General features: G+C 49.7%; 1 protein-coding gene and 1 long non-coding RNA gene across 5 annotated transcripts in view; both read left to right on the top strand.

Moving 5' to 3' along the window:
- Window positions 1-3286: 3286 nt before the first annotated feature.
- RAPGEF1 (Rap guanine nucleotide exchange factor 1) overlaps window positions 3287-26644 on the top strand; it is a 169998-nt gene continuing 146640 nt past the window's right edge. For all 4 annotated transcript variants that reach the window (XM_031654661.1, XM_003911164.4, XM_031654669.1 and 1 more), the window contains exon 1: window positions 3287-3516. In XM_031654661.1, coding sequence (XP_031510521.1) covers window positions 3456-3516 — 61 coding nt within the window. In that variant the 5' untranslated portion in view covers window positions 3287-3455. The remainder of the gene's footprint in view (window positions 3517-26644) is intronic.
- LOC116270081 lies at window positions 3557-7066 on the top strand. The gene is made up of 2 exons (XR_004178030.1): window positions 3557-5791; window positions 5828-7066. It is a non-coding gene; the product is annotated as an uncharacterized LOC116270081 (long non-coding RNA).

The following is a 26644-nucleotide window of genomic DNA, read 5'->3' as shown; positions in this document are numbered from 1 at the left end:
TGACAGTGAAACCGAGAAGCGAAAGATGACGGGAACCAGCCAGGTGGAGAGGGGAGGAGAGAACATTCTAGACAGCAGGAGCAGCTCATGAGAAGGCTCCAAGCCAGCAAGAGCAGGGCTGTGGGAATCCGTTTGCTTCATTACCTTGTGTGTGTTCTACTCTAGTTATAAACATATTTGATGAATAGCCTTTATTAAATAAGTTCTGTGACTCTGATTTACCATAACGTCCATTTGCTAAGTACTTTGTTGTCTGCGAATCTCTTGTCATCAGATATGTCATAATTTATTAAATATATTTGACTGTGTTCTCACAAACCCCTGACTGCACCTAGTAGTCATGCAGTCTAATTTTCTACTTTTCACCCAGGATTTTGGATTTTAAATATTGGCTTTTCTTAGCTCAGAAGCCTAGAAGGGTTGGGGACAGCATTGAGAGTGTTTTGGAGTTGGGCCTGGGGCCAGGGACCAGTTTTGTCTGGTGATGCATCTGCCAAGAGGGCTGAACAGAGCCACCCTGGCTCACAGCATCCATTCATCAGCTAGAAGAGGGAAATGAATTTGTCAATCTTTGGCTTTGCCTTTGACCCCTAGAGGACTGCAATTGATGAAATGATGATGGGAAATTTGGCTGCCATCTATGACCAGCTCCTTTTTTTTTTTTTAAGACGGAGTCTTGCTCTGTCACCCAGGCTGGAGTGCAGTGGCGCGATCTCGGCTCCCTGCAACCTCCGCCTCCCAAGTTCAAGTGATTCTCCTGCCTCAGCCTCCTGGGTAGCTGGGATTACCAGCGCGCACCACCACACCTGGCTAATTTTTGTATTTTTAGTAGAGACGGGGTTTCACCATGTTGGTCAGGCTGGTCTTGAACTCCTGAACTCAAGTGATCCGCCCGCCTTGGCCTCCCAAAGTGCTGGGATTACAGGCGTGAGCCACCGCGCCCGGCCTGACCAGCTCTTGGTTGTGGAATGGGTGACCCTTTAGACTGTCCAGGGGAGACGGGAATAAGAATCTCTCACAGCATTAACAGTTTTTTCCTCCTCCCTGCACCTCCCCCAAATCCTGTCCCCATCACCAGGCTATTTAATTTACTTATTTTTGGGGAAATAGGAGGAAAACCTAGCCCAGGTGGTGTGTGCTACTTCTTTGTATTCCATCTTGGACCAACGATAGCAAGCAGGCAGCAGATTTCCCCACACTGCAACATCACTTGTGTTACTCGTTTGTTGTTATTTACTACTTGTATTATAGGATTTAACTTTGACTTCCCAGCTAAGTTGTGAACTCTTTGGAGAGAAGCACCAATTGTGCCCATTTTTGTAGGGCCCACAGCACCCGAAATTGTACTTAGCCTTAGCAGATCCTTTGATTCTTAAATGACTTTTCTTTTTTTTCTTTCTTTCTTTTTGTTTTTTTTAAGCCAGGGTCTTCCTCTGTCACAGTGCGATGATGACTCCCTGCAACCTCTGCCTCCAGGGCTCAAGTGATTCTCCCACATCAGCCTCTCAAGTAACTGGGACTACAGGCAGGTGCCACCGCACCCGGCTAATTTTTGTATTTTTAGTAGAGACAGGGTTTCACTCATTGCCCAGGCTAGTCTTGAACTCCTAGGCTCAAGCCATCCACCCACCTCAGCCTCCCAAAGTGCTGGGATTACAGGCATGAGCCACCTTGCCCAGCCACGATTTTTTTTTTTTTTTTTTTTAGACGGAGTCTCGCTCTGACACCGCCAGGCTGGAGTGCAGTGGCATGCTCTTGGCTCACTGCAACCTCTGTGTCCTGGGTTCAAGCGATTCTCCTGCCTCAGCCTCCCAAGTAGCTGGGACTACAGGTGCGAGCCACCATGCCCACCTAATTTTTGTATTTTTAGTAGAGATGGGGTTTTGCCATGTTAGCCAGGTTGGTCTTGATCTCCTGACCTCGTGATCCACCTGCCTCGGCCTCCCAAAGTGCTGGGATTACAGGCGTGAGCCACCGTGCCCGGCCACCACTTTTAATGAACTCATTTCCACACTAGAAAAGTTCCACAGCTGAGCCCCAGGGAGCCCATCTGGGTGTCAAATAAGCAGGGCAGGCAGGGTGTGCTGTGTCCCTGAGGGAGTTGGGCCCAGGCCAGCATGGGGGCTCTAGGTCTCAGGGGACATTTAGGCCTGAGTGGGGCCGACCCCAGCCCTGGACAGGTGGCTCTCGCTGACAGGGTGGCTGAATCCCATGTGAGGGGCTGGGGTGAGGAATGAATCCTCCGCCTTGGCATGGACCTTGGGCCAGCAGAGGGCTTTCATGCCAGAGTGGAGTCATTCCCTGGTCTGGAGCCTCTGGGCTGGCAGGAGGTCCTATGAGGCCACTCCCAGGCCCTGGTGTGGGGTCTCCCGTTAAGAAGGGGGTGCGGGCAGGGCGCGGTGGCTCACACCTATATGTAATTCCAGCACTTTGGGAGGCTGAGGTGGGTGTACCACGAGGTCAGGAGATTGAGACCAGCCTGGCCAACATGGTAAAATCCCGTTTCTACTAAAAGTACAAAAATTAGCTGGGCATGGTGGCATGTGCCTGTAATCCCAGCTAGTCAGGAGGCTGAGGCAGGAGAATCGCTTGAACCCGGGAGGCAGAGGTTGCAGTGAGCCAAGATGGCGCCACTGCACTCCAGCCTGGCGACAGAACGAGACTCGGTCTCAAAAACAAAAAACAAACAAACAAAAAGGAGTACTGCATCTCTGGTTTGGGGGTGTCAGGACAGGCTCCCAGCCATCAGAGCTTGTTGGGTCCTGGTGAGAGTGAGTTCTAGGCCCTGGCGTGGAGCCTCTGGCCCACAGGGGATGCTGGGTCTGGGATGATGCTAGGGTTGGGTGGGTGTCAGTTCCACGTCCTGGGGCGGAAAATCTGACCCAGGAGGGGTCTCTGTGTCTCTGGTGAGGGGGCAGGCCAGGCTCTGGGCAACCGAGGACCCTGGGTTGGAGCTATCAGTCCCAGGTCTGGACCTGGTGACTCTAGTCCCACAGCAGAGGAATGCGGAGTCCCGGGTTGGGTCGGCCCCAGGCCCCAGGCCCCCGCGTGGGGGATCTGGTCCGGCAGGGGCGCTGGGTGTCTCGCGCGTCGCAGCAGGAGGCCTGGCGGCTCCGGCCCACAGGGCGCTGTGGCGGTGCGGCGGGCGCCCGGCAGGTGGCGCTGTGGCCGTGGTCAGGCCGATATCCGGCAGGCGGCGGCGGCGGCGCCAGCTGCGGCCGGCCTGGCGGGTCGGGGAGCGGCGGCGCGGGCGCGCGAGAGGCGTGATGGCGGCGGCGCAGGCGTGGCGCGGCGGAGCGGCTGGCCCGGGCGGGTTGAGCGCGGTCGCCGAGCGGAGGGCCGCGGCCGCGCGGTGCCCGCCATGCCGGCGCGGGTCTGAGGCGTGGCGAGCCAGGGCCGAGGCAAGCGGCGGGCGCGCCGCCCCTGTCGCCCCGCGGCGGCCCGGCCCGGGCCCGATGAGCGGCGGCCTCGGCCTCCGGCGCAGCCCGGAAATGTCCGGCAAGATCGAGAAAGCAGGTGAGGCGCGGGCGCGGGGCGGCTCCCTCCGGCCGGGCCCGGCCCGGCGGTTCCGCCGCTACCCGGGCCGAGCGCGGGTCCCCCGGGATGCGCGGCCCTGCGTGCGCCGGGGCGGGGTGAAGCCACCGAGGCCTCGTCGGGACGCCTGGCAGACTCTCCTCCAGGCCCATTCCCTGCCGGGCGCGGGGGGAAGCGGCGGTTGCGGGGACGCCGGGGACCGGGCCGGGCGTGGCCCCTGCAACCCGGGGCCGGGCGCGCGAGCCGCTCCGCGGTCCCCGGGAACTTCCGAAAATGGCTCGAGCCCCAGGCAGGGGAAGAACAGCCCGGGCCGCGTGTTGCTGCGGCTGCAACCCTCCGTGCCCGGCCTGGGCTCGGCGCTCGGAAGGTGAACTGAGCTGAGCTGTAAAATGTGTCATTTCTAACGAGCCTCGAGTTTAAATTTAACCAGACGCGTCCACTTCGGTTGCTTCAAAGGAAGCAGGCTGGATGAGTGGAGGCATTTTGAGGACACAGTCAAGTTTCCCCTCCCCACCCCGATCAAGCTCAGCCCTGCAAGGAGGGCAGGTGGGGGGCCGGTGGGTTGATGTAGATGATAAATCTTGATGCAGACTTCGTCTCTTTGTGTGTTCCTAGAAATCTAGGGGAGTTACCTTTCCAGTCCCTGGGTTTGCCTGTCCTGGAAATAGAGTCTCGAAAGATTCAATGGGCAACCGGTGAATTCAATGACCGCCCACTTCATTAGCCTGCGGCACCTTGCAGGACAAATGCGAATCCATGGGTCTAAGGTGAAGTGGGCGGGTGTTCCTGGGCTCCTGTACTGGGAGCGTGTCCTGTGGTCATAAGCCAAGTACCAGGTTAGCTTGGCGTCTGAATTAGGGAAAGCAGATTTTTAGGGAGCTGCAAAGGAGGTCTGTGGCTTTGATTTTGGAAGTTGCTTGTGTTTCCTGGGTTGAATCTGGGATACTTCTGTGGGGTGAACCCCTGCAGCGGACCCACAAGGCAATATGACTTTTGCAGGCTGTGGTTGAAGCACAGAAGGACATTTTTGTAGGCTTTCTTGAGGGTTTCCCATCTATCTAACTCTTAGCACCTAAAAGGCATTGCTTCTTTAATTTTTGAAGCTAGTCTGTGAGAAAGAATATGGTCCCAGTTTTACAGGCTCAGAGAGATTCAGTGAGTTCCGGCTGTCCGGCCAGCAAGAGGGCGGCACGCACCTAGGGTATTCATTCTCGGCCCTCTGACCAGAAGCTGGGTTGCTTTTATGAGGGACAGGGCGCTTGAATTCAGGTGCCATTTCTTGAGTATTTTTCTCACTGAATTTGAGCCCCCACAGCCTTGCCCAGTGACCATGAGTCGCCATCCTGTACACCTGCTGCTCCAGAAATAACTTGGGTTCATCTGTGCAGCGTTTCTCAGGAACTTCTCGTGTAGTGTCTGTCAGAATGGTACTGTTGGGAAACGTGGATACTTTATTTTAGAAGGAACATTCACTGGGTTCTTTGATTGTAAGAATATTCTGTGTTCATTGTCAAAACTTGGAAATCACAGAAAAGTAAAATGAACCACATTGAAAATCATCTGTCACCCAGGTACAGTGGCTAAAGCCTGTAGTCCCTGCATTTTGGGAGGCCAAGGCAGGAGGATTGCTGGAGCCCAGGAGTTTGAAACAAGCCTGGGCAAAATGGTGAGACCTCATTGCTAAAGGAATGGAAAAATTTAAAGGAAAAAATTACCTGTCATCCCATGAGATGCTTTCCACAGCCCAAACCACTGGGAATGAAATGACTCTTCGAGTTCTCTGCTATTGGGAGAAAGACCTGAGGCCAGTTCATTTCAGCATAGGTCATCCTTGGGCCTTTTCTGGGCACCGCCTTCTGCTAGGGAGTGGTAGATGCAAGTGCCTGCTCCCACAGAAGCTTGTCTGACCTAGCACAGTTCCTAAGCTACCCAGGCTGCCAGACCGAGTGACCGTGCTGCTGCGGGCACGGTGAGACAGGGCCTTCATCAGTGCGGGAATGAGGAAGACTTTGGAGGGGACAGTGTTTGTGCTAGACTCTGAAGAGAGGGCTGAGATATACCTAGTGGAGACAGGGAGAAAGAGGAGGGGGGGAAGGGGTGACCAGGAGCTGCGGAAGGTGCGGGAGGAAGATGCATTTTGTGAGAAGCAGAAAAAGTAAGACAGTTCTGAGATTGGCAAGACCAGGGTCAGGACCTCGCCTGCAGATTGGGGATCACAGACGTGGAGCTGGCTGGAGGTCCAGCCTCCTTGCAGAAGGTCTTTTGCTGTGGTTCATAGGAGTCATAGCAAAAGATTACAACAATTGCCAAGGAAGACTGGGGCGCTCCTGGAGTGAGGATGACCTTTCCTGGTGGCCTCTGCTGGTCATTCTCAGTGAACTTCCCTTTGCATTTCAATGAGATTTTGTTAGGTTTCTGTTGGAGTTTTTTTAATGGACTCCCCACTAGTCAATCTCCAGAGGAGTATTTGATTCAGAGGGGAGGCCCTTAGGTGAAGTGGCGGCAGAGCCTGACACCTGGCAAACAATTGTGACTGGAGTTTTGCTGTTTTCTGTTATCTCAAAGCAACAGAAATGTTGCTTAAATATGTTCATAATCTCTTCTCCCTGAAAGTAGAAGGACCAGTGTTTTTAGTTCTCAGTGCTTAAGGCATCCAAGGTTTTTTGGGTGAACAGGAAACTCCTTCACATCCCATATAGCGTGCAGCTCTAGCCTGTTCCTCATCCCACCCCCTTGCCTTGCCTGATACCTCTGTGCTGTGCAGGATAACTCTTAACCCCTGGGGGAGATCTTTTGAGTCATTGCTGCTCTTTGGGACATTTTCTTCCTCATGCAGCAGTTCCTGGCTGGGGCAGGGCCTTGAGGGGTGCATCCGTACCTATGTATATCCTCAGAAGACACACCAGGTTGTAGGCCTCATGTCTGGGGGTCCCAAGTGCCATGGAGAATCAAGACAGTCTGGGCCAGAGGGTGGCACAGGGACAACTTGCTGGGCTGGTGGGAGCCTATCAAGTGAGGCCTAGTGGAGAAGGGGTGAATTTGGAGGGCCAGGAGGAAGCTAGGGTGCAGGGGAGGCTTTTCTAAACTCCACAGTGCTTCCAGAGATGACGAGAAGGTGGGGAGTAGAAGAGAGATGGACAGATTAGGGCGCTCCCAGGGTGAGCTTGTGGGCAGGTCTGCAGCGGAGAAGAGGCTCTTCCCTAGGACCTCAGAGGGACTCGTTCTGGAAGACTGATGGGAGATGTATGCAACTGTGTAGAGGCTGCTTTGGAGAACAAATGAACATGGTTCTGGTTGTGCAAGCAGTTACTGTGGTTCTGTTTGCTCACGTGTCTTCCAATAGAGACACTGAGCGAGGAGAGTTGATACCCTCACGTCTCTGGAGCTTGAGCGCAGACTGGCAGCCACGGGCTGGATTCAGTCCGCAGGTATGCTGGGTGGGATCCGTGTGTGTTCTTGAGGAAAAAGCAGAAGAATCGATGGTCAGTATTGAAAAATCAGGAAGTCACTCAACAATCTCAAAAGCCAGGTTCCTGATTCCCTTGAGAAATGAGAATCTCTGGTAACCCTGAGACCTTGTTCCTGACTACAAGGCAGCTGTGGGCGGGCGTCAGGTGGCGGCCACTCCCACAGAGCCCCTCACCACTCCCACAGACAGCCACACCTCCGACGGCCCACTTGGACTTTTGACATTTGCGTTTGCATCCCCTCCCAGGAGAAATGATTCACGTTTGTTTGTTTTTATCTGGACTTTGAAACCTTTGCCCCATCCCTTCATTGACTCATTACTCCATCCTTCATTCATCAGGGATTGAGCACCGGCCCCATCAGGCTCCGTACAAGGCTCTGGGGACTCAGTGGTGACCTCAGCAGATGTTGCACTGCCTGCCCTGAATACAGGCATCCTCTGTGTGTCACAGGGTGGGCAGGAAGGTGGCAAGGGATCAGACTTGTAGTGGGGAGGGATAGTCAGGAAACTCCTGTGTTCCTGTGACAAAATGGGACTTAAGGTGAGAGGTAGAGGATGGGTCCAATTAGCTGAGCACAGGCTGTGGGGTAGAGGACCAGTCTCCTGGGGTGGGAGCAGACCGAGGCCTCCTTAGCTGGTGGGAATAAGGTCCCTGGACTGCATGCGTCAGTTTCAGTCACTCATTCCTTTCTTCCTTCCTTCAGTAGCTTCACTTGTCACCTACCTCACAGAGCAACCTCCTAAAGGCCTGGAGTTGTTCTAGTTCTTGGAACACAGCAAAGATCCCGGCCTCCTGGGCCATACCTTCTACCTGAGCTGGCCATAAGTTAAGCAGTTTGGTGTATATATTTTTATAGTCCCTTTCCTTCCTCTCTGTGCTCCCAGTGAACCACAGGCTGGCTGGGAGTTTCATCATTTACTGGACCCTCCTGCCAGCACTGTAGCTCCCGTCACCTTGGAGCAGTTCACTGGGCCTGGTAAAGTGGCCGCAGGCTTGCCCAGCACGCTGCCTGAGGACAGAATAATTACGGTGTCTCATGCTCAATGTGCTATGGTTTCAAATGTGTGAAGATGCTTTTATTGTGAATCAAAAAGAAATTTACAATGACTGCATTCGTGGTCACTTTTTTGTCATGATGTATTTTCTTGGAGCAGAGACTAAGAATACAAGTCCTATCATGTGGGGCTGCACATTTTTGTGGCCTGAGAAAGAGGTCCTCTTAGATTGGCAGTCACTGTATTTCGATCAATTTTCAACTCCTCAAATTTGTACTTCCTTTTTCCCCCATAGTTAGGAATTTTTGTGGTCAAAGTCAAGCAATGCGACATTTTGATGGCACCTACTCCGCTTTCTTTCGCTCACCTTTTTAACACTTACGGAGTGCCTCCTCGTTGGCAAACACCAAGTGATGCCTCGTGGCAGGGAATCAGCAGGAACCTGTCCCTGGAGGCCACTGTCCAGGGGTAGAATCTGAACGATCTTGAACATTTCTGCCATTTCCTATGGTTTTCAGAATGCACTTATAGACTACCTCATTTCATTTCATCCTCACAACAGCCCAGGGGGTGAGGGCAGGGCTGAGTACCCCTCTTTTACCCCTGAGGGCAGCTAAGGCCCAGGGAAGTTTGGTTACTTGCCCAAGGTCATGCCCTAGAGAAGTGGAATAGGGAACCGGCCCCCTTTCTTGCCTTTGCAGAGCGCTTGTTAGCGCCTCCCTGGTTGCTGGGGACACAGTAGCTTTCTGTCTTAATTCTTCTTCAGGCTTCTCAATCTCTTTTCTGATGTTTGAAAAAAAAGATCTACCGGTGAAACTAAGGGAGGGCCACTACAGTCTTTAGGCTGCGTCTGATACTCATAATACTAATCACATTAACAATGCTGTAGAGAGATAAGAAATAACACTAACACCAGCTAAATGTGTTTTTAGAAAAAATCAACCACAGCAACCCCAAATGTTTCCTGGTCTCTAGAGCAGCTGTTGGCAGAGACGGTTTGAATGGGATTCCTTGTAGCCAAGAGACCTTGTAGGAGGTCTGTAGAGATGAGTCATGTGTGAGCTTGCAGAAAAATATCTCCCAAAGTAGCCTGGATCGGAGATTGCCTTGAGTGCCAGGCTGGGTCTTACCTCAAGCCAGCTGAGCGTGTTCCCTGTGGCCGGGATAAGATCACGCCCTGGAAAGAGGACAGGCCTGACAACCCGCCGGGACAGGTGTTCCTCTGACTCGTCACCCGGCTTGCCCCAAAGGCTGTTTTATGAGTAAATAAATAAAACCCACCGTTTGTGAATTATTAAGGGATCTGTCATCCAGCAGGCCAGTCATCTTAGTTTCTGGTCATCTGTTTGAGAACGTCTGAGTTGTGTCCTTGGGTGATTCGTACCCTTTCCTGGGGCTTGTTTTCCTCATTAGTGCCAGGAAGGAGTGGGACTCAAAAGGAATGCTCCTCTGTTTGTGTTTTTAAGCTGCAGCCTGCCCCCCCCCCCCCCTTTTTTTTTTTTTTTTTTTAAATTTTGAGTTCTGGAACACATGTGCTGAACGTGCAGGTTTGTTACATAGGTATACATGTGCCATGGTGGTTTGCTGCATCCACCCATCAACCCGTCATCTAGGTTTTAAGCCCCGCATGCGTGACTGCAGGCCCTTTTTTGTACATAAGAAGACCATTAAGTAACCATTAATGGGGAAGCCTCTTTGAATGCCGTCCTTCCTGCCTAGCCCTGGCTGAGGCTCCTCCTTGGACCCTCCGCCCTAAACACAATGCGAAAACCCACTTCCTGCATGTTCTCACAGCCTCCTCTACCAAAATCAACTTCCTCTGGGCTCTTTGTGCCTTCTCCTCCTCTAACGGGTACTAAATTCCATGGAAATGCCCCAGATCAGTGCTTGAGTAGAATGATGTTTAACTCATTCAAAATCAAAGCCCCAGTTTCCTTTCTGCAAGTTAAAAATCAACAAGTGAAATGTTAAAGAGATCATTAGCTGCGTGAGGGAGTGTGCTTGTCTACCGCTGTGGTGCCATCACGGGGCCTCGAACGCAATGGGTGCTCAATAAATAGTTACTAAAAGAATGAGTGAATTTCGTTAATGTTATCATAGAATGAATTTCAGTTTCCGGTTCCAAGTCTCAAATTATCTTTAGTAGCTTATTCTGGTTTTAAATAGCCAATAAGGATGTTTCTTGGTACATTAATAGGACCAATATCTGATGAGTGGTGTGCAATTAGTTGGGGGTTCTGTGTTAACCATACACCTTGGTCAGTGTTTTCCTGTAGTCCTCTGAACATTAATGATGAAGTTAGGATCAAATTTCCAGAACACTGTTGGGAGAATGCCAGGACACCGTGAAGGCTGAGCCGCCACTCAGCTCTGACGCTGCATCTGTCAGTCAGTGCATGTTCTTTGAGCTTCCACTTGTAGTGACTGCCTGGTTCTTTGGGATACGCAGGAGCAAAGCACTTGTAGGCAATGCTCATTCTGCCCTGTATTTACAAACCAAGGCCTGTGCCAGCTCTGCTCAGCCTGACACCCATAGTGAGCACTGTCCCAGGAATCCCTGTCCCTACTTGTTATTTATTTATTTTTTTTCAGTTGGCCTTTGAACGTGATTTAGGACTAGCTTTCTAAAGCATAACTGTCTTTTCCGGGATGCCTGTGTGGTGTGTGCTGTCTAGGGCTGGGGTGCAGGCTGTTGGTGTGCCTCTGGCTCTGCCTTCCTTCTTTGTCAAGGGGCATGGTCAGTCTTTCTTGCTACTTCCCCTTCTTCCGTGAGGTACAGGGGAGAGGCTCACCTGAGTGTATTAGAACTCTGCTGTCTGCTGGTCACAATTCCTCTTTGTCCCACTTTCTTCTTCCATGCGTAGTTTGAAAGACAAGTGGCAGTTCTCTGAACCCACGTCCCACCCTGCAGTCTGGACTGCTGCTTCCTGCAACACCATGACTCCTGTCACAGCTTAGACCTCTGTCCCCATCAGTCCCTTAGCAGCAGGCTTTCTCTTTGCTTTTCACTGGCTTGCCGGAACCACATAGTGACTTTACTGCATATTAAGTTTTGTGATCAGGCAATTCTGCAGTGCTTTTAAAGCATAGAAATGGAGCACTGAGCACAGGATGCTGTGTGGGTTTGCCCAGGGCTGGGTTCAGAGGGCCGGATTTCAGGCATTTGCTCTATAGCTTTTTAAAATTTGTGCCATTGGTGTGGACCTGGCAGATGCGATTCCCAGCCACACACTGTATTGTTAAAAACGGAGCAGGAGTGTGACGCTGGCAGTAATTGAGAGAAGGAAGGACACAGAATGAGAAGAGAAGACAGCTGACAGCCAGTGGAATGTGACCGTGTTAAATAGCCACTTAGCTGACCCCAAATGAGCAAACAAACAAAACCCCTGGTTGGAAACAGTGGTTGTGTTTATTTGCTGGTTATCATGTGCTCCCATCCTCCTTCAAGTGATGGTTCTGAATAAATAGATGGATGATTGTTCATGAGTCATGGAATTGGCTACTCTCAACCCCTCCTTTCAATAATAAATACAAATAATAGTAGTAGCTGATGTTCATTAGGCACTTACCACGTGCTGTGCCAGGCTCGCTTCTGTGTGTTTTACACTTGTGGTTGCATTTAATCCTTACAATAGGAGAAAGGTACTGTTAACTGTTCTCATTCTGCAGAGGAGGAAACTAAGACACAGAGCTTAGTCTTTGAGATCTGAAAGAGTTAAAATTTACACATAGTCATATACTGAGTTGGGGCAAAGTTAGGACTAAAGCCCATCAGACTGTTCCCCGTGCATCTGTATTTTCATTGATTCTGATATTATTCTCTTGGCTTTGTGACGTGGGTGAAAATGAGCCTTCGCGTTTCCAGGGACCCCTCTGCCACAGAGGCAGCTGCTGCGCTAACAGGATACCCCATCATCCTGAGGGTTCCTTTGGAAGACAGCTGTCCTCCTGGCTGTCCTGCTGGAGCTCACAGGGGACCGCGGAAGCCTTGCTTCTGGCTGGGTGACGGTGGGCAAATTGCTTAATCTCTCTGAGCCTCAGCTGCCTTTGTTGTAATTTGGTAGGGTGGATAAACCCACCCCAGAGCCCTTTCTAATGCTGGTTCTTCTTCTTTTTTTTTTTTTTTTTTTGAGATGGAGTCTCTCTCTGCTGTCACCCAGGCTGGAGTGCAATGGGGTGATCTCGGCTCACTGCAACCTCCCCCTCCCAGGTTCAAGCAATTCTCCTGCCTCAGCCTCCCAAGTAGCTGGGATTTGAGGCACCCGCCACCATGCCCGGCTAATTTTTGTATTTTTAATAGAGATGAGGTTTCACCATGTTGGTCAGGCTGGTCTCTCTGGCCAGGCTGGTCTCGAACTCCTGACCTCATGATCCTCCTACCTCAGCCTCCCAAAGTGCTGGGATTACAGGCATGAGCCACCGCGCCCGGCCCTAAGGCTGGTTCTTTGTGAGTCTCGACTGCAGTATGTGGACTTACTGAGGGTTGTTTTGTTGATGGTTTTTAATGGTAGTAAATGTTGGACAGCACTTAACTAATCATCAAAATAGGTTTTGAAACATTTTGTACAGATTAGTTTCTTTGTTGTTTTGGGCTTTGTTAATTTTGTTAGTTAGTTAGTTTGTTTGTTTGTTTGTTTCTTTTTTTTTTTTGGAACAGAGTCTTGCTCTGTCGCCCAGGCTGGAGTGCAGTGGCGCGATCTTGGCTCACTGCAAGCTCCGCCTCCCGGGTTCATGCCATTCTCCTGCCTCAGCCTCCTGAGTAGCTGGGACTACAGGCACCTGTCACCACGCCTGGCTAATTTTTTTTGTGTTTTTAATAGAGACCGGGTTTCACCGTGTTAGCCAGGATGGGCTCGATCTCCTGACCTCATGATCCGCTGGCCTCGGCCTCCCAAAGTGCTGGGATACAGGTGTGAGCCACCGCGCCCGGCCAATTTGTTTCTTATCGTAAGGTATTGGAGTTGCACAAGATTTTTCCCGGATGAGGACGATGGCAGCTCACATTTATTATTTCCTGTGTGCCAGGAATGATCCTAGGAGCTTTACCTTCAGATATGTGTGTGATTTAATTAATTCTGTCCTTATAAAGAGTCAGCAATGGCAGGTATTGTGCCAATTTGACAGTTGAGGAAAGAGAGGCAGCAAGAGGGAAGTGACTTGCCAGGGGTGGGTTGTGTATTGCTGAGAACTGGAGTTTCAGTTCTCTCCCCTTCCTGGGGTCTAGGACTGACTTGACGGCACCACCACTGCCTTGGGTTAGAATGTACTCTGGGGTTCCCCCTGGGACTTTCCAGCCCTCTGTAGGACTGTTAAGGTGGCACCACATCTGCCTACAGATTTATGAAGAAGCCCCTGGTTTCTCCATTATTGAAGTGGCTTAAAAAGTACATTTGCTGAAAATATTGTATGAGAATCTGCTTTGGAGAAACCTCTCACAGATGGCACAACAGTGGGAAGTGGCCCTTATGAGTTAAAGTAGTTCCGTCCATCCACCCCCCCAATGCTGGCTGTCACTGAGTGTCGAGCAGCCTGCCAGGGAGGAGAGGGTACTGAGAAGGCTGAGGCATCAGTGCCCTTGGGGAACTGACAATCAGCCACCGCCTGTGTTGTGCACAGGAGACTTTTGATGTTAACTCTCACACCCTCAACCATGTTACAGGCAGCATGAGCCTGAGCTGAGAGTTGGGAGACCTGCCTCATGGCCCCTGGGTCTGCACCGAGGTATCGGATCAGTGCCCTTCCCCAACCCTGTCTCTCCATCTGTGCCGTGAGCCAGTGCAGAGCAGTGACTTGAGAGCATGTGCTTCAGGTCCTCCAGCTATGGCTTTAGATACCAGCCCTCCTGTGTCATTGTTGTGGGATCTTGGGCATGTCACTCTGTCAGAGCCTCAGTTACTTATCTGTAAAATGGAGAAAATCCTAACAGTACCTGCCTTATGGCATGGAGGGAGAATGAAATGAGATGATGTGCGTAAAGCGTTTAATCAGAGTCTGGACACATGAGAAGTGCTCGATAAACCTTAGCTTTTGTTCTTACGTCAGGTGGCCTTCTACTCTAAAGTGACCATTTCTTTAACAATGGTAATCTGGTAACTAAAATTCAAACCTCAGTACTCACAGAGAAGGGGAGGTCCCTGGTTGTTGAGGTATTTCCTTTTAGGCTGGTTTGTTCTTTCTCTTTCTCTCTCTAAGAAAGCTGAAGTCCAGGGAGGAGGTTTCTCCAATTAAGTAATAAACTTTTGAAGTGATCACTTGAAGTGATCACTCATAGGACGAGTAGAGGGCAGTTCATTTCAGCTACAAGTGTCCCAGTGCATGCAGGCAGAGCATGAGGCCCTGATTTTCATTTGAGTCTCTCTGGAAGGAATGGGCCTGTGCTTGCAGGCTGTGGTATATGTCAGAGCCACAGCGGGGCTGATACACCAACAGGTATATTTTTTGCCCTGTCTCAAGAGACACCTCCCCAGTTTCTCCTTGCGGGGTGACTCTCGGGGATTAATTAAATCGTCTTCGTTCAGCTCTGGAGGTGAAATGATCACAGAGTGTTGCGTTTGTGAAAGTTAAAAACCACAAGACATTCAAGGTCCTCGTGTACCAAGTAACGTACAAATTGCATTGAGCACTGCAAGAAGGGGGATTTCATACCCTTTGTTTTTCTTTCTTGATTAATTTTCACAGTAAAGATAAATTCAGAAACGCTGTTGTGGTGTTCTGAGTCTTCCTTAACCCCTGCTCCACGGGGAATTTCGGGTACGTGAAAGTAAATGTGTGTAGTCTCCTTGCAAATTTGTCCGTGCAGCTAGCATGAAGCACAGTGCTATTTGCAGAGAGACCAAAGCCCAGTCAACCCTTTTCACTTTCTGTAATCATTTCGTCCTGGAGCTACAGAACCTCTCAATTAGCATAACCACACTAATTTGTGCTTCTGCCTCAGCTTGTCAAGAGTGCCTTCCAAATATTAATTCTCTGAGCTCATCAGAAAACCAAAGGCACAGATCAAAAGCATGCTTTTCTGCATGATCTGTCCTTGTTTTTTTCTGTTCATGAGGAGCTTTCTCTATTAATTACCCTAAATATGCAAGGTTATAGAATGAAGCTTTTATATTTGACAAGTAAGAATTGGGCTAGGGACCTGGATTACTGAGACTCGGGCTAGGGACTGCCCTTGCTACAGGGGTGCCGAGTTCCCTGGCCTCAGCTTGGCAGGAGAAATGCACGTACTGCTGAGGAAATTCTGTAGGCTAAAGTCATGGGGAGCAGGTGAGTCACGATCGCCAGAAATGTTTGGACCTGTGACATCTTTGGGCGATGAAGAGGGAACCAGCTTGGCACTGCCACAGACACACCGTGTCATCTGGGGCAAGCCAGGATTCCCTCCTGGGCCTCTGAACCCCACTCTATAATTTGAGGGCCTTGAACTGGAACAGAGGTTCCTGAGCTTTTTAAGATCATAGGTCTCCCAGGAGTCTGATGGAAGCTCTGTGGACCTTGTCCCCAGGGAGAAAGATTCATTATGTGTGGACATGTTTCTGCCAAGCTGTAAATTCCCACTACTATATGACAAATGAGAATTTGCAAATACCCAGGGTCTTGGAAAGATCAAATAGAATTTTTGTTGTCTGAAACAATCAGGACTTAGTTCAGTCAGATCTGAGTCCGAGTGACAGTCATTATGCCTTCCCGGAACTTGGTAAGGATTCTGTGAAATGGGGCTTGCAAGCGGCTGGGTGTAATGCCTGCACGGATAAAAGGGGGAACCTCTCCCTTATGAGTGAGGTTTTAAAAAAATTGATGTAGAGTAAAATTGATGTTGTGGGGATATACAGTTGTATTTGTTGTTTTTCATTTGTGATGGGGTCACAGTGTCACCCAGGCTAGAGTGCGGTGGTGCAATCATGGCTCACTGAAGCCTCAACCTCCTGAGCTCAAGGAATCTTCCACTTCAGCCTCTTGAGTAGCTGGGACTACAGGTGTGTACCACCACACCCTTTTCATTTTAAAAATTTATTTTTGTAGAGACAGGGTCTCCCTATGTTTGCCAGGCTAGTGGGGTATAAAGTTTTGTGCGTTTTAACACGTGTAGATTTGCGTAACCACTGCCACATTCAGAATACAGGCCAATTCCATCGCCCTGGGGGGAAAAGCCTTCTTGCCGCCCCTTTGCAGTCATACCCTTCTCCCACCCTGGCAGCATGGATCTGCCTGCTTTCTTTCTTTTTTTTCTTGAGACACAGTCTCGCTCTGTCCCCCAGACTGGAGTGCAGTGGTGCCACCTGGGCTCACTGCAGCCTCTGCCTCCTGGGCTCAAGTGATTCTCCTGCTTCAGCCTCCCGAGGAGCTGGAATTATAGGCATCCACCACCAAGTCCTGCTAATTTTTGTATTTTTAGTAGAGACGGGTTTCACCATGTTGGCCAGGCTGGTCTCTAATGCACGGCCTCAAGTGATCTGCCCGCCTCAGCCTCCCAAAGTGCTGGGATTACAGACGTGAGCCACCATGCCCAGCCAGCATTGATCTGTTTTTTATCTATACCTGTAGATTTACATTTTCCAGGATACCATGTAAATACAACCATAGAGTGTGTGATCAGCCTTTTACTCTGTACTGACTTTGAGACTCATCAGATTGTCCTTTTTATCCCTGGTTCATTCCTGTTTATTGCTGAATAGTATTCTGTTGCATTGACATAATAACTGCTTATCTGCATGAGAATTTGACCTTGGCTAACTATCTGTCCATTTGCTAGAAATAGACAAAGATGGCACAGGACCAGCAAAAAACAACCCAATTTTTAAATGGGCAAAAGACTTGAACAGGCATTTCTCCAAAGGAGATACACAAATGGCTAATAAACATGTCAAAATATGCTCAACACCACTGATCATTAGGGAAGTGCAAATCAAAACTACAGACAGAGCTGGGTACAGTGGTGCATGCCTGTAGTCCCAGCTACTCGGAAGGCTGAGGTAGGAGGATTGCTTTAGACCGCAAGGTCAAGACTGCAGTGAGCTCTGATCGCACTGCTGCACTCTGGCCTGAGTGATAGAGTGAAACCCCGAAAAAGAAAATTAGCCAGGCATGGTGGTGCAAGCCTGTAGTCCCAGCTACTTGGTAGGCTGAAGCAGGAGGATTGCTTAAGCCCAGGAGTTCTGGGCTGTAGTGCACCGTGCCTGCCGGGTGTCTGTACTAAGTTCAACATCAATATGATGACCTCTGGGACTACCATGTTGCTTAACGAGGGGTGAACTGGCACAGGGTAGAAGTGGAATAGGTCAAAACTCCTGTGCTGATCAGCAGTGGGATCTCACCTGTGAACAGCCACTGCACTGCAGCCTGGACAGAATAGTGAGACCCCCGTCTCATTCATTCATACATGCATATATACATACATACATACATACTTAAGTACATACCTACCTACCGCAGGGAGATACAACTTCACACCCATGAGGATGGCTGTTTTCTTTTTTTTTTTTTTTGAGACGGAGTCTCGCTCTGTCACCCAAGCTGGAGTGCAGTGGCGCGATCCTGGCTCACTGAAAGCTCCGCCTCCTGGGTTCACGCCATTCTCCTGCCTCAGCCTCCCGAGTAGCTGGGACTACAGGCGCCCACCAACGCGCCCGGCTCATTTTTTGTATTTTTAGTAGAGACGGGGTTTCACCATGGTCTTGATCTCCTGACCTTGTGATCCGCCAGCCTCGGCCTCCCAAAGTGCTGGGATTACAGGCGTGAGCCACCGCGCCCGGCCGGCTGTTTTCAAAAACACAGAAAATAGAGCTTGCAGATAGCTGAACAGGTGGCACACCCGGGGAGGGCATGGAAGCTCCGTGCCCCTTCTCGCAGGCCCTGCCCAGTGCAACTCTTCATCTGTGTCCTTTGTAATATCCTTTTTGATAAATGGGTAAGCACAAGGCAGATGGAATTAACAGACTGTGGCTGCTGTTTTTAAACAGGGTTTGCCAGTATCTTTGTGTCTTTTCGGGGGACGGGCCCTCTTTCTGCAACAAGGGAGAGCAGAATCGCAAGATCTTTAGGAGGGACCTTGACATTTCCTGTGGCAGATTTCAGTATTGCTGGTCAGAACTCATTTCATCCATCACGGTTGCCATAGGCTTTCTCTCTAAGTTCCTTAATCATCTTTAGCCTTCCTTGGATTTACCAGGCCGTGGATGCTGAAAGTAACAATCCTGGTGTTTTAGGAGAGGAGTGGACTTTTTTCCCATGAACCCTATGGGGAGTCTGCTGCTTCATATGTGCATATGGCCTTCCTGAAAGCATGTCTGAAAATTGAATATCAAACCTGTATCTTAACAATACACCGTCAGCCGGACACGCACACAGTCCGATGAGTTACCTGAGTAAGGACGAAGATCTACAGCTTTGGCATGACCACTCACCTCTGTCTTCTCTCAGCAGTAGTATTTTATGAAACCTGTGTTTTTCACTCATATTAACTATTCCATTTTCTCATTTTCACTACTTTTTATAAAATATTAATGGCAAAATATAATAAAGCAGTCAAACTCTTTCCACAGCAACAATCACTGCCACCACAACAAAAACACCCCACGGAAAATAAGTGTTGTAGAAGATGTGGGGAAATCTGAACACTTGTGCGCTGTTGGCAGGACTGTAAAATAGTGCAGCCATTGTGGAAAACAGTATGGCAGCTCGCCAGAAAACTAAAAATAGAATTACCACGTGATCCAGCAAAGTATATACATACCTATGGGTGTGTACGCAAAAGAAGGGAAAGCAGGGACTTGAGGAGACGTTTGTGCACCGTCTCTGTAGCAGCATCGTTCACAACAGCCAAAAGATGGAAGCGACCCAGGTGTCCGTCCGTTGATGAGTGAGTGGATAAAGAAACGTGGGCTGTTCAACGGGCGCAGTGGCTCACGCCTGTAATCCCAGCACTTTGGGAGGCCGAGGCAGGCGAATCACAAGGTCAGGAGGTCGAGACCATCCTGGCTAACACGGTGAAACCCCATCTCCACTAAAAATACAAAAAAATTAGCCGGGCGTGGTGGTGGGCACCTGTAGTCCCAGCTACTCGGAAGGCTGTGGCAAAAGAATGGTGTGAACCTGGGAAGTGGAGCTTGCAGTGAGCCGAGATCACGCCACCGCACTCAAGCCTGGGCGACAGAGCGAGACTCCGTCTCTAAAAAAAAGAAACGTGGGATGTTCATACGTGGAATATTATTCAGCCTTAAAAAGGAAGGACTTTCTGACATATGTTCCAATGTGGATGAACCTTGAGGACATTATGCTAAGTAAAATAAGCTGGTCACAAAAAGACAAATACCACATGATTCCACTAGACCGTGAGGTGCCTACACTAGACAAAATTATAGCAACCGAAGGGTGCTGAGGTGGCTGCCAGGGGCTGGATGGAGGAAGGAATGGAGACTATTTCAGTTTCGTAAGGTAGAAGGGTTCTGGAGATGGTTGCTGGTGGTGGCGGCATGTTACGAATGTTACTTATTACCACTGAAGCATACACTTTAAAATGATTAAGATGGCAAATGTTATATGTACTTTACCACAGTTTTTTCAATGTTTGTATAATTACATAATTTAATTTTAAGTATCTTTTTAAATTATTTATTTATTTATTTATTTATTTATTTATTTATTTGAGACACCGTCTCACTCTGTCACCCAGGCCGAAGTGCGATGGTGTGATCTCGGCTCACTGCAGCCTCTGTCTCCCGGAGTCAAGTGATTCTCCTGCCTCAGCCTCCTGAGTAGCTGGAGCTATAGGCGTGTACCACCACACCTGGCTAATTTTTGTTTTTTTAGTAGAGACGGGGTTTCACTATGTTGGCCAGGCTGGTATCAAACTCCTGACATCAAGTGATCTGCCAGCCTCAGCCTCCCAAAGTGCTGGGATTACAGGTGTGAGCCACCATACCTGCCCCCCGCCCTGTTTTTTTTTTTTTAAATAGAGAGTTTTGCTCTGTTATCCAGGCTGGAGTGCAGTGGTGTGATCATGGCTCACTGCAGCCTCAAACTCCTGGGCTCAAGGAATCCTCCCGCCTCAGCCTCCCAAAGTATTGGGATTACAGGTGGGAGCCACCTTGCCCAGCCCATGAAGCTTTTAATCCAGGGCAGATCCCGCACCTCTGGATGGGGACCCAGTCATCTTGGACCTGGGCCTTTCAGTGGTGCTGGGCTCCTGCTGTCCCCTGGCAAGCTCCCATTCCCATCAGGGGCCGATGGAAGTCCCTGGGAGCCTAAATGTCTAGTTGAGCTCCAGCCCCTGGTGGTGATGCAGCTTGGCGCGTAGTTAGTGCTTGGCTCACGTCGGCTGTTAATAAAGACTCTCAGGCTCTGCAGTGGCTTCCCTCCGAGGGCTCTGCCTGGATCCATCAGCGGCACTTACTCTCTCCGAGTTGACAACACAGATGGCACTTACTCCAGAGCTGTTTGGCAGGATTCCAGGCTCTCGCCACATTCTTGAGAAGGTATCACTGGCTTGGGGGAGGGGAAAAGAGAGGACGATGTAGGCAAAAGCAAGATCAAGGCCCTCTCCGAGAATTTTCCAGCCTGGCAGGCCCTGTTAGGTGGCACGGTGCCGCTGTATGAGTGGGAGCGCCACCTGGAGTTGGCCACGATACGGTCTCTTTTCCTACGAGTATCGTTAACATGTATCTCTACGAATCTGGGTGATAACCAATTACCTTGGGGTTTTTTTGACAGTAAGACACCAACACATGTAAGACATGTAAGGCGTTATCGATTTAATGTTTCTCAGGAAACAAAGGAGAAAATACATTAGCAGGTGGATTATAAAACGCACCTTGATTTCAAAAGTGAAGCTGTGAAAAACTACAGTATCCAAGGGAGATTGATTTTGGGACGTCTGGTGGATACCAAAATCCACAGATGCTCAAATCCCTGATACAAAATGGCATAGTACTTGCAGATAACCTATGCACATCCTCCCGTATACTTTAAATTATCTCTAGATTACTTACAATACCTAATACAGTGGAAATGCTATATAAATAGGTGCTATACCGTCTTACTTAGGGAATATTGACAAGAAAAAAGTCTGTATGTGTTTCAGTTACAGACACAGCCATCCATTTTTTTTTTCCTGAGTATTTTCAATCCTCAGTTGGTTGAATCCACAGATGCAGAACCCATGGCTGCAGAGGGCCAACTGTATATGACTTAGAACAGGGAGATACAGTATAAGCCACTGACCCATCTTCAAGCGGATTTCTTCGACGCCTGTTCCGTACAGTCGGTGGCAATAGATGCCTGGAACGCTGATAAAGAGGAAGTCAGGTCTCCTGCCCTCATGAGCTTGCTGTGACTGGGTCCAAGTGCACCCCTCCAAATAAGACTTCGCCTTTGACTGAAGGGTTGGACTCTGGATTTTTGCTTGTCAGTGCACCTCTATTCTAGCCTCTCAGTTAGATATCTGGACACCAGAGGAAAACTACTCTGAGGATCACCGTGCTGACAGAGCGCGTGACAGATGGCGTGATGATCACACTTCCCGGCTTCCGCCTGCTGTCCTGGCATCGTTATTAACGGAGCCCTCCCTCCCCCCTTCGAAGTGTCCTGGTTTGGATGAGAAAACAATGAGGGAGTAATCATTGACATCTATCGAGTTGCAGAGGGTGTGGGTTTGCAGTGAGGGAACTGCTTCAGGTCCACAGCCTGTTCTAACACAGGTCAAACCCATGGAGTCTACAGGAGGGTCGGTGGGATTGGCTGGGGCTCCGTTCTCCCATGGGCATCTGCTACTTGGCATGTTCCAGTCACTCCCAGAAGCATCAAAATCTGGGATGGTTTGATTCAAGAAACATAAACATGTACATCCAACAACCAGAGCACGTTATCTTAAGGTGAAAATCAGATCAACCAAATCTCAAATTGTTATTCTTTGGAATGGGGGAGAAGGATAGTAGTATTTTTGTCAATTTAAGTTTTATAGAGAAAGTTGGAAAAATAATTATATAGGGACACTAATCTTGGTTAACTTGGACAGAGTTGGTTTTTTTTTTTTTTTTCTGTTGCTATGGAAAAGGTACAGGCATAGGATTTTTCTAAGAAGTTTCATTTTTTAGGCAAGTGATATACTGCATAGTTGGTGGGAGGGGGTTAAAGGAAACAGCCAGAAAGCAGGTAGGAAGCTTGATGTTTGTGACAAATTGGTAACTTGCAGCCTGTGATGTTGGCAGGTGTTGCTCACAGGGTCATCTGGGGCCGGGTGGTCGCTGTCCTGAGGACCTGCTGGGTACCCAGAATGCTGCCTGCCTGTTCGGTGGCTCTCAAACATTAGCACCTGGAGGTTTCTGGGCTCCGGCGCCTGGTTTCTGATTCAGTAGGTCTGTGGTTAGGCTGAGAATGGGCATCTCTAGCAAGTTCCCTGGTGACACTGCTGGTGGAGGTGGGGGGTATCTTTGGAACCACCGCTCAAAGTCTGGAGAGGAATTGGAAGGGTCATAGGGACTTACCTATAAGATAAAAGGTTGCCCTTATAATAGTAATAATAATGATGATGATGGCATAACAAAGAAGTTCTGTGCATTAATGCCAGGAGCTGTGCTACATGTATTTAATCCTCCCAAAAGGACTGGAAGGAGGTCACAGTGGCCTCATTTTACAGATGAGAAAACTGAGGCCCAAGGCTGGGCGCCGTGGCTCATGCCTGTAATCCCAGCACTTTGGGAGGCCAAGGCAGGCAGATCACCTGAGGTCAGGAGTTTGAGACCAGCCTGGCCAACATGGTGAAACCCTGTCTCTACTAAAAATACAAAAATTAGCTGGGTGTGGTGGCCCATGCCTGTAGTCCCAGCTAATTGGGAGGCTGAGGCAGGAGAATTGCTTGAACTCGGAAGGGGGAGGTTGCAGTGAGCTGAGATCATGCCGCTGTGCTTCAGCCTGGGTGACAGAGTGAGACTCGTGTCTCAAAAAAAAAAAAAGAAGAAGAAGAAGAAGAAAAGAAGAAAACATAGCTACATGGGCAATAGTCAGATGGGCTATTCCCCTAACTTTGCCCCAACTCAGTATATGACTATGTACAAATCCTAACTCTTTCAGATTTCAAAGAAGAGCTCTGTGTCTTAGTTTCCTCCTCTGTGGAATGAGAACAGTAACGGTATCTTTCTCTTATTGTGAAGATTTAATGCAACCACAAGTGTAAAATACACAGAAAGGAGCCTGGTACTGCACGGGCTAAGTGCCCTAGTGAACATCAGCTACCACTATCTCTCTGGGCGACAGAGCGAGACTCCATCTCAAAACAAAACAAAACAAACGAACAACAAAAAAGGCCCTGAAGGGTTTCTGTGACTTGTCCAGCTGGGTTGAAGAGCTAGGTTGGGAGAGCTGGGTTGAAGCCGCTGCCCAGTATTGAAACAAACCCTTATAAAATGGAGAAGTAGCTTAGTCATAGCCCCAGAAAGACATCACAGACTGAAGACTTTTCTAGTAGCATAAGTACGCGTGAACAAGAAAATGGTGACCCTTCTGCTTCCAGTTCATGCTTCTTGTCGGCAGTATTGCGAGGGAAAAACAACAGTGATCTAATGGGCCCTGACAAGAGATGGCCAGAAGCAAGCAGTTGGGAAGAAAACTCTTTGGTGAGTCTCACTCTGAATGTATATTGTGCCTTGGGATATTAGCTGGTTAATTTGGATGACATATTAGTCACGATAAGCAAGACATTTACAAGCTAAGCATCTAGAATGTGAAGACAAAACTAAAATTTTGCCAGGTACCGTGGCATGTGTCTGTACTTCCAGCTACTCTGGTGGCTGAGGTGGGAGGATCACTTGAACCCAGGAGTTCAAGTCCAGGCTAGGCAACCTGGTGAGACCCTGTATCAAAAAAAAAAAAAAAAGAAAAAGAAAAAGAAACCCACAACCTGTTTAAAATTTAAATTATATCTGAAGTCACGCAGTACTCACATGAGTAATTTTACAGCATCAGGTGTATGTGCTCTGTAAAGGGTTTCATCTCAGCCCTCTTTTTGGGGCTCTTCTGTCTCCTGAATTCTCCATTTGGGAACTGGCAGTCTAGTCTCGTGACACTCAGCCAGCTAGTTAAACAGTGGTCCTTCTCAAACGCATGTTTCCAGCCCCTCTGTAGGACATTATGCGCCTGAACCAGAGCTCTGGTTCTTCCCTTCACTCTCTGCCTGGTGGCTGCTCTCAGGTTCCCCCATCACAGTAAATAATGCCATTTTTGACCCAGTTGTTCAGGCTCAAATCTTGGTTTAGATTAGAAAACAATGAGAGTGTCCTTGCCTCCTCTCTCCTGGTGCAAATCCAGTCCCTCAGTAAGCCCCCGCGATTTACTCCGATAAATCCTGACTGGTCCCTCTTAGCACCTCCTCTGCTGACCTGTTACTCCAGGCCACTGCCGTTTCTCCCTGGACTGCCCCATGCCTTCCTAACCGGCTTCTTGGTTTCTACTCCCGACTCAGAGCCATTCGTTCTGCATTCCACAGCCAGAGTGTGAACTGGATCACATGGATCCTGTTTATGATTTCCCGGGACTTCCCCACACATGTGAAGAGATCCAAGGTCCTCGACGTGGCCTGAGCGCGCCGTGGACTCTGGCCCTTGACTCACTCCCCGACACCCCTCTCCCCGTCGCTGTGTCCCAGCCACACTGGCTTTTGTGCTCTTCCTCCAGGTGTTCCTTTCTCTCAGAGCCTTGGCACTTGCCGTTCTCTTACTGGAATGTTCCTTCCCCAAATATTGTAGGGCACCTGCTGAGAAGCCACGGACAAGAGCCGCGATTTAAAGGCTGCTGGCGCCACCATTTTCCGATCATGTGACCTTGGGAAAATTCGCTCACCCACTTCCTTTTAAAAATCAATTTCTCATTGATAAGATGGATCCTGCGGTAGGGTTGTGGTGAGTTCCTGCTGGGGAGTACTGGATCGGAAGCACTGGGGAGATATGAGTTCCTCTTCCTGCATCCTTTGCTCCCTAGCTCCCTCACATCTTTGTTCAGATGCCACCCAGAGAGGATAGCCCTAACCACTGGGCCCACAATAGCAGACAGGGCGCCCATCACTTTCTGTCCCTCCCTTACCCCTGCTTTTTCCCCCCCTTTAAATGTAGCTTTTTTTTTGAGACAGTCTCACTCTGTTGCCCAGGCTGGAGTACAGTGGTGCAGTCTTGGCTCACTGCAACCTCCTGGGTTCAAGCGATTCTCCTGCCTCAGCCTCCCCAGTAGCTGGGATTACAAGCATGCACCAGCATGCCCGGCTAATATCTTGTGTTTTTAATAGAGATAGGGACTATGTTGCCAAGACTGGTCTTGAACTCCTGAGCTCAGGCAGTCTGCCCGCCTTGGCCTCCCAGAGTGCTAGGATTACAGGCGTGAGCCACCGCGCCTGGCCTATTTGCTGCTTTTTTATGATTTTTTTCCCTATTTGGGAGGTAAGCTCCCTCTCAGCTACTGTTTCACCAAATCCCAGAATGGTACCTGGCACATAACTGACGCTCACTAATGTTTGTTGGATGGATAGTGAGTACCCATTGGGTATGGACTCCAGATCTCTTAAAGGAGACAGGGGTGCATTTTACAAGCTTGAGGAGCACAGCCAGAGTGCAGACTGTGACTGTGTTCACACTCGCGCAGCTCAGTGCAGGGGGCCATCAGCAGTGAGTGGCTGGGTCAAGTTTATCTGGAGGCGGGGAGGTGTAAAGGGCAGAGGCCTTTGCAACTGCCAGAGCCTGGAGCCTGAGGTCAGCAAGCTGGCCGGGAGAGGGGCCAGAGTCTTCCCTAGCGCGGGCATTGCCTCTTCCAGTACTGCCATGGTCCAAGTGAAGCAGAGGCTGTGGGACTCTCAACACTGGTCTTTGAGAGTCCACTGGATGTTGGCTGTGAGGTGTCCTTTGACTCGCTGGAGAGGAGGGAGTCTACAGCGCAGGCAGGCAGGTGCAGGGCTGTGCCCAGTGTCCAGTCTTCATGTGAAGAAGTGGGAGATGAAGGTGGGAAAGGTAATTTGGGGCCAGACTCCAAAAGGCCTTGAATGCCAATCCATGTACTTAGGGCTTCTACTTTTAGTATTACAGGAAGCATCAAGGGGTTTTTTATTTTTTATTTTATTTTATTTTATTTTATTTTATTTTATTTTATTTTATTTTTTTTCCTGAGACAGAGTCTTGCTCTGTGCCCCAGGCTGGAGTGCAGTGGTGCGATCTCGGCTCACTGCAAGCTCCGCCCCCCCGGGTTGATGCCATTCTCCTGCCTCAGCCTCCCGAGTAGCTGGGACTACAGGCGCCTGCCGCGGCGCCCGGCTAATTTTCTTGTATTTTTAGTAGAGACGGGGTTTCACCGTGTTAGCCAGGATGGTCTCGATCTCCTGACCTCGTGATCCGCCCGTCTCGGCCTCCCAAAGTGCTGGGATTACAGGCTTGAGCCACCCCCCCCGCCTTTTTTTTTTCTTTTTTGAGACAGAGTCTAGCTCTGTCACCCAGGCTGGAGTGCAGTCGTGATCTTGGCTCACTGCAACCTCCGCCTCCCAGGTTCAAGCAATTCTCCTGCCTCAGCTTCCCGAGTAGCTGGGATTATAGGTGCGCACCACCCCCCTCGGGCGAATTTTGTATTTTTTAGTAGAGACGGGGTTTCACCGTGTTAGCCAGGATGGTCTCGATCTCCTGACCT

The sequence above is a fragment of the Papio anubis genome, chromosome 13 (genome assembly GCF_008728515.1).
Source record: "Papio anubis isolate 15944 chromosome 13, Panubis1.0, whole genome shotgun sequence".
Lineage (NCBI taxonomy): Eukaryota > Metazoa > Chordata > Mammalia > Primates > Cercopithecidae > Papio > Papio anubis.
The sequence above is the reverse complement of the archived record's forward strand: the minus strand, read 5'-3'. Positions and strand labels throughout refer to the sequence as shown.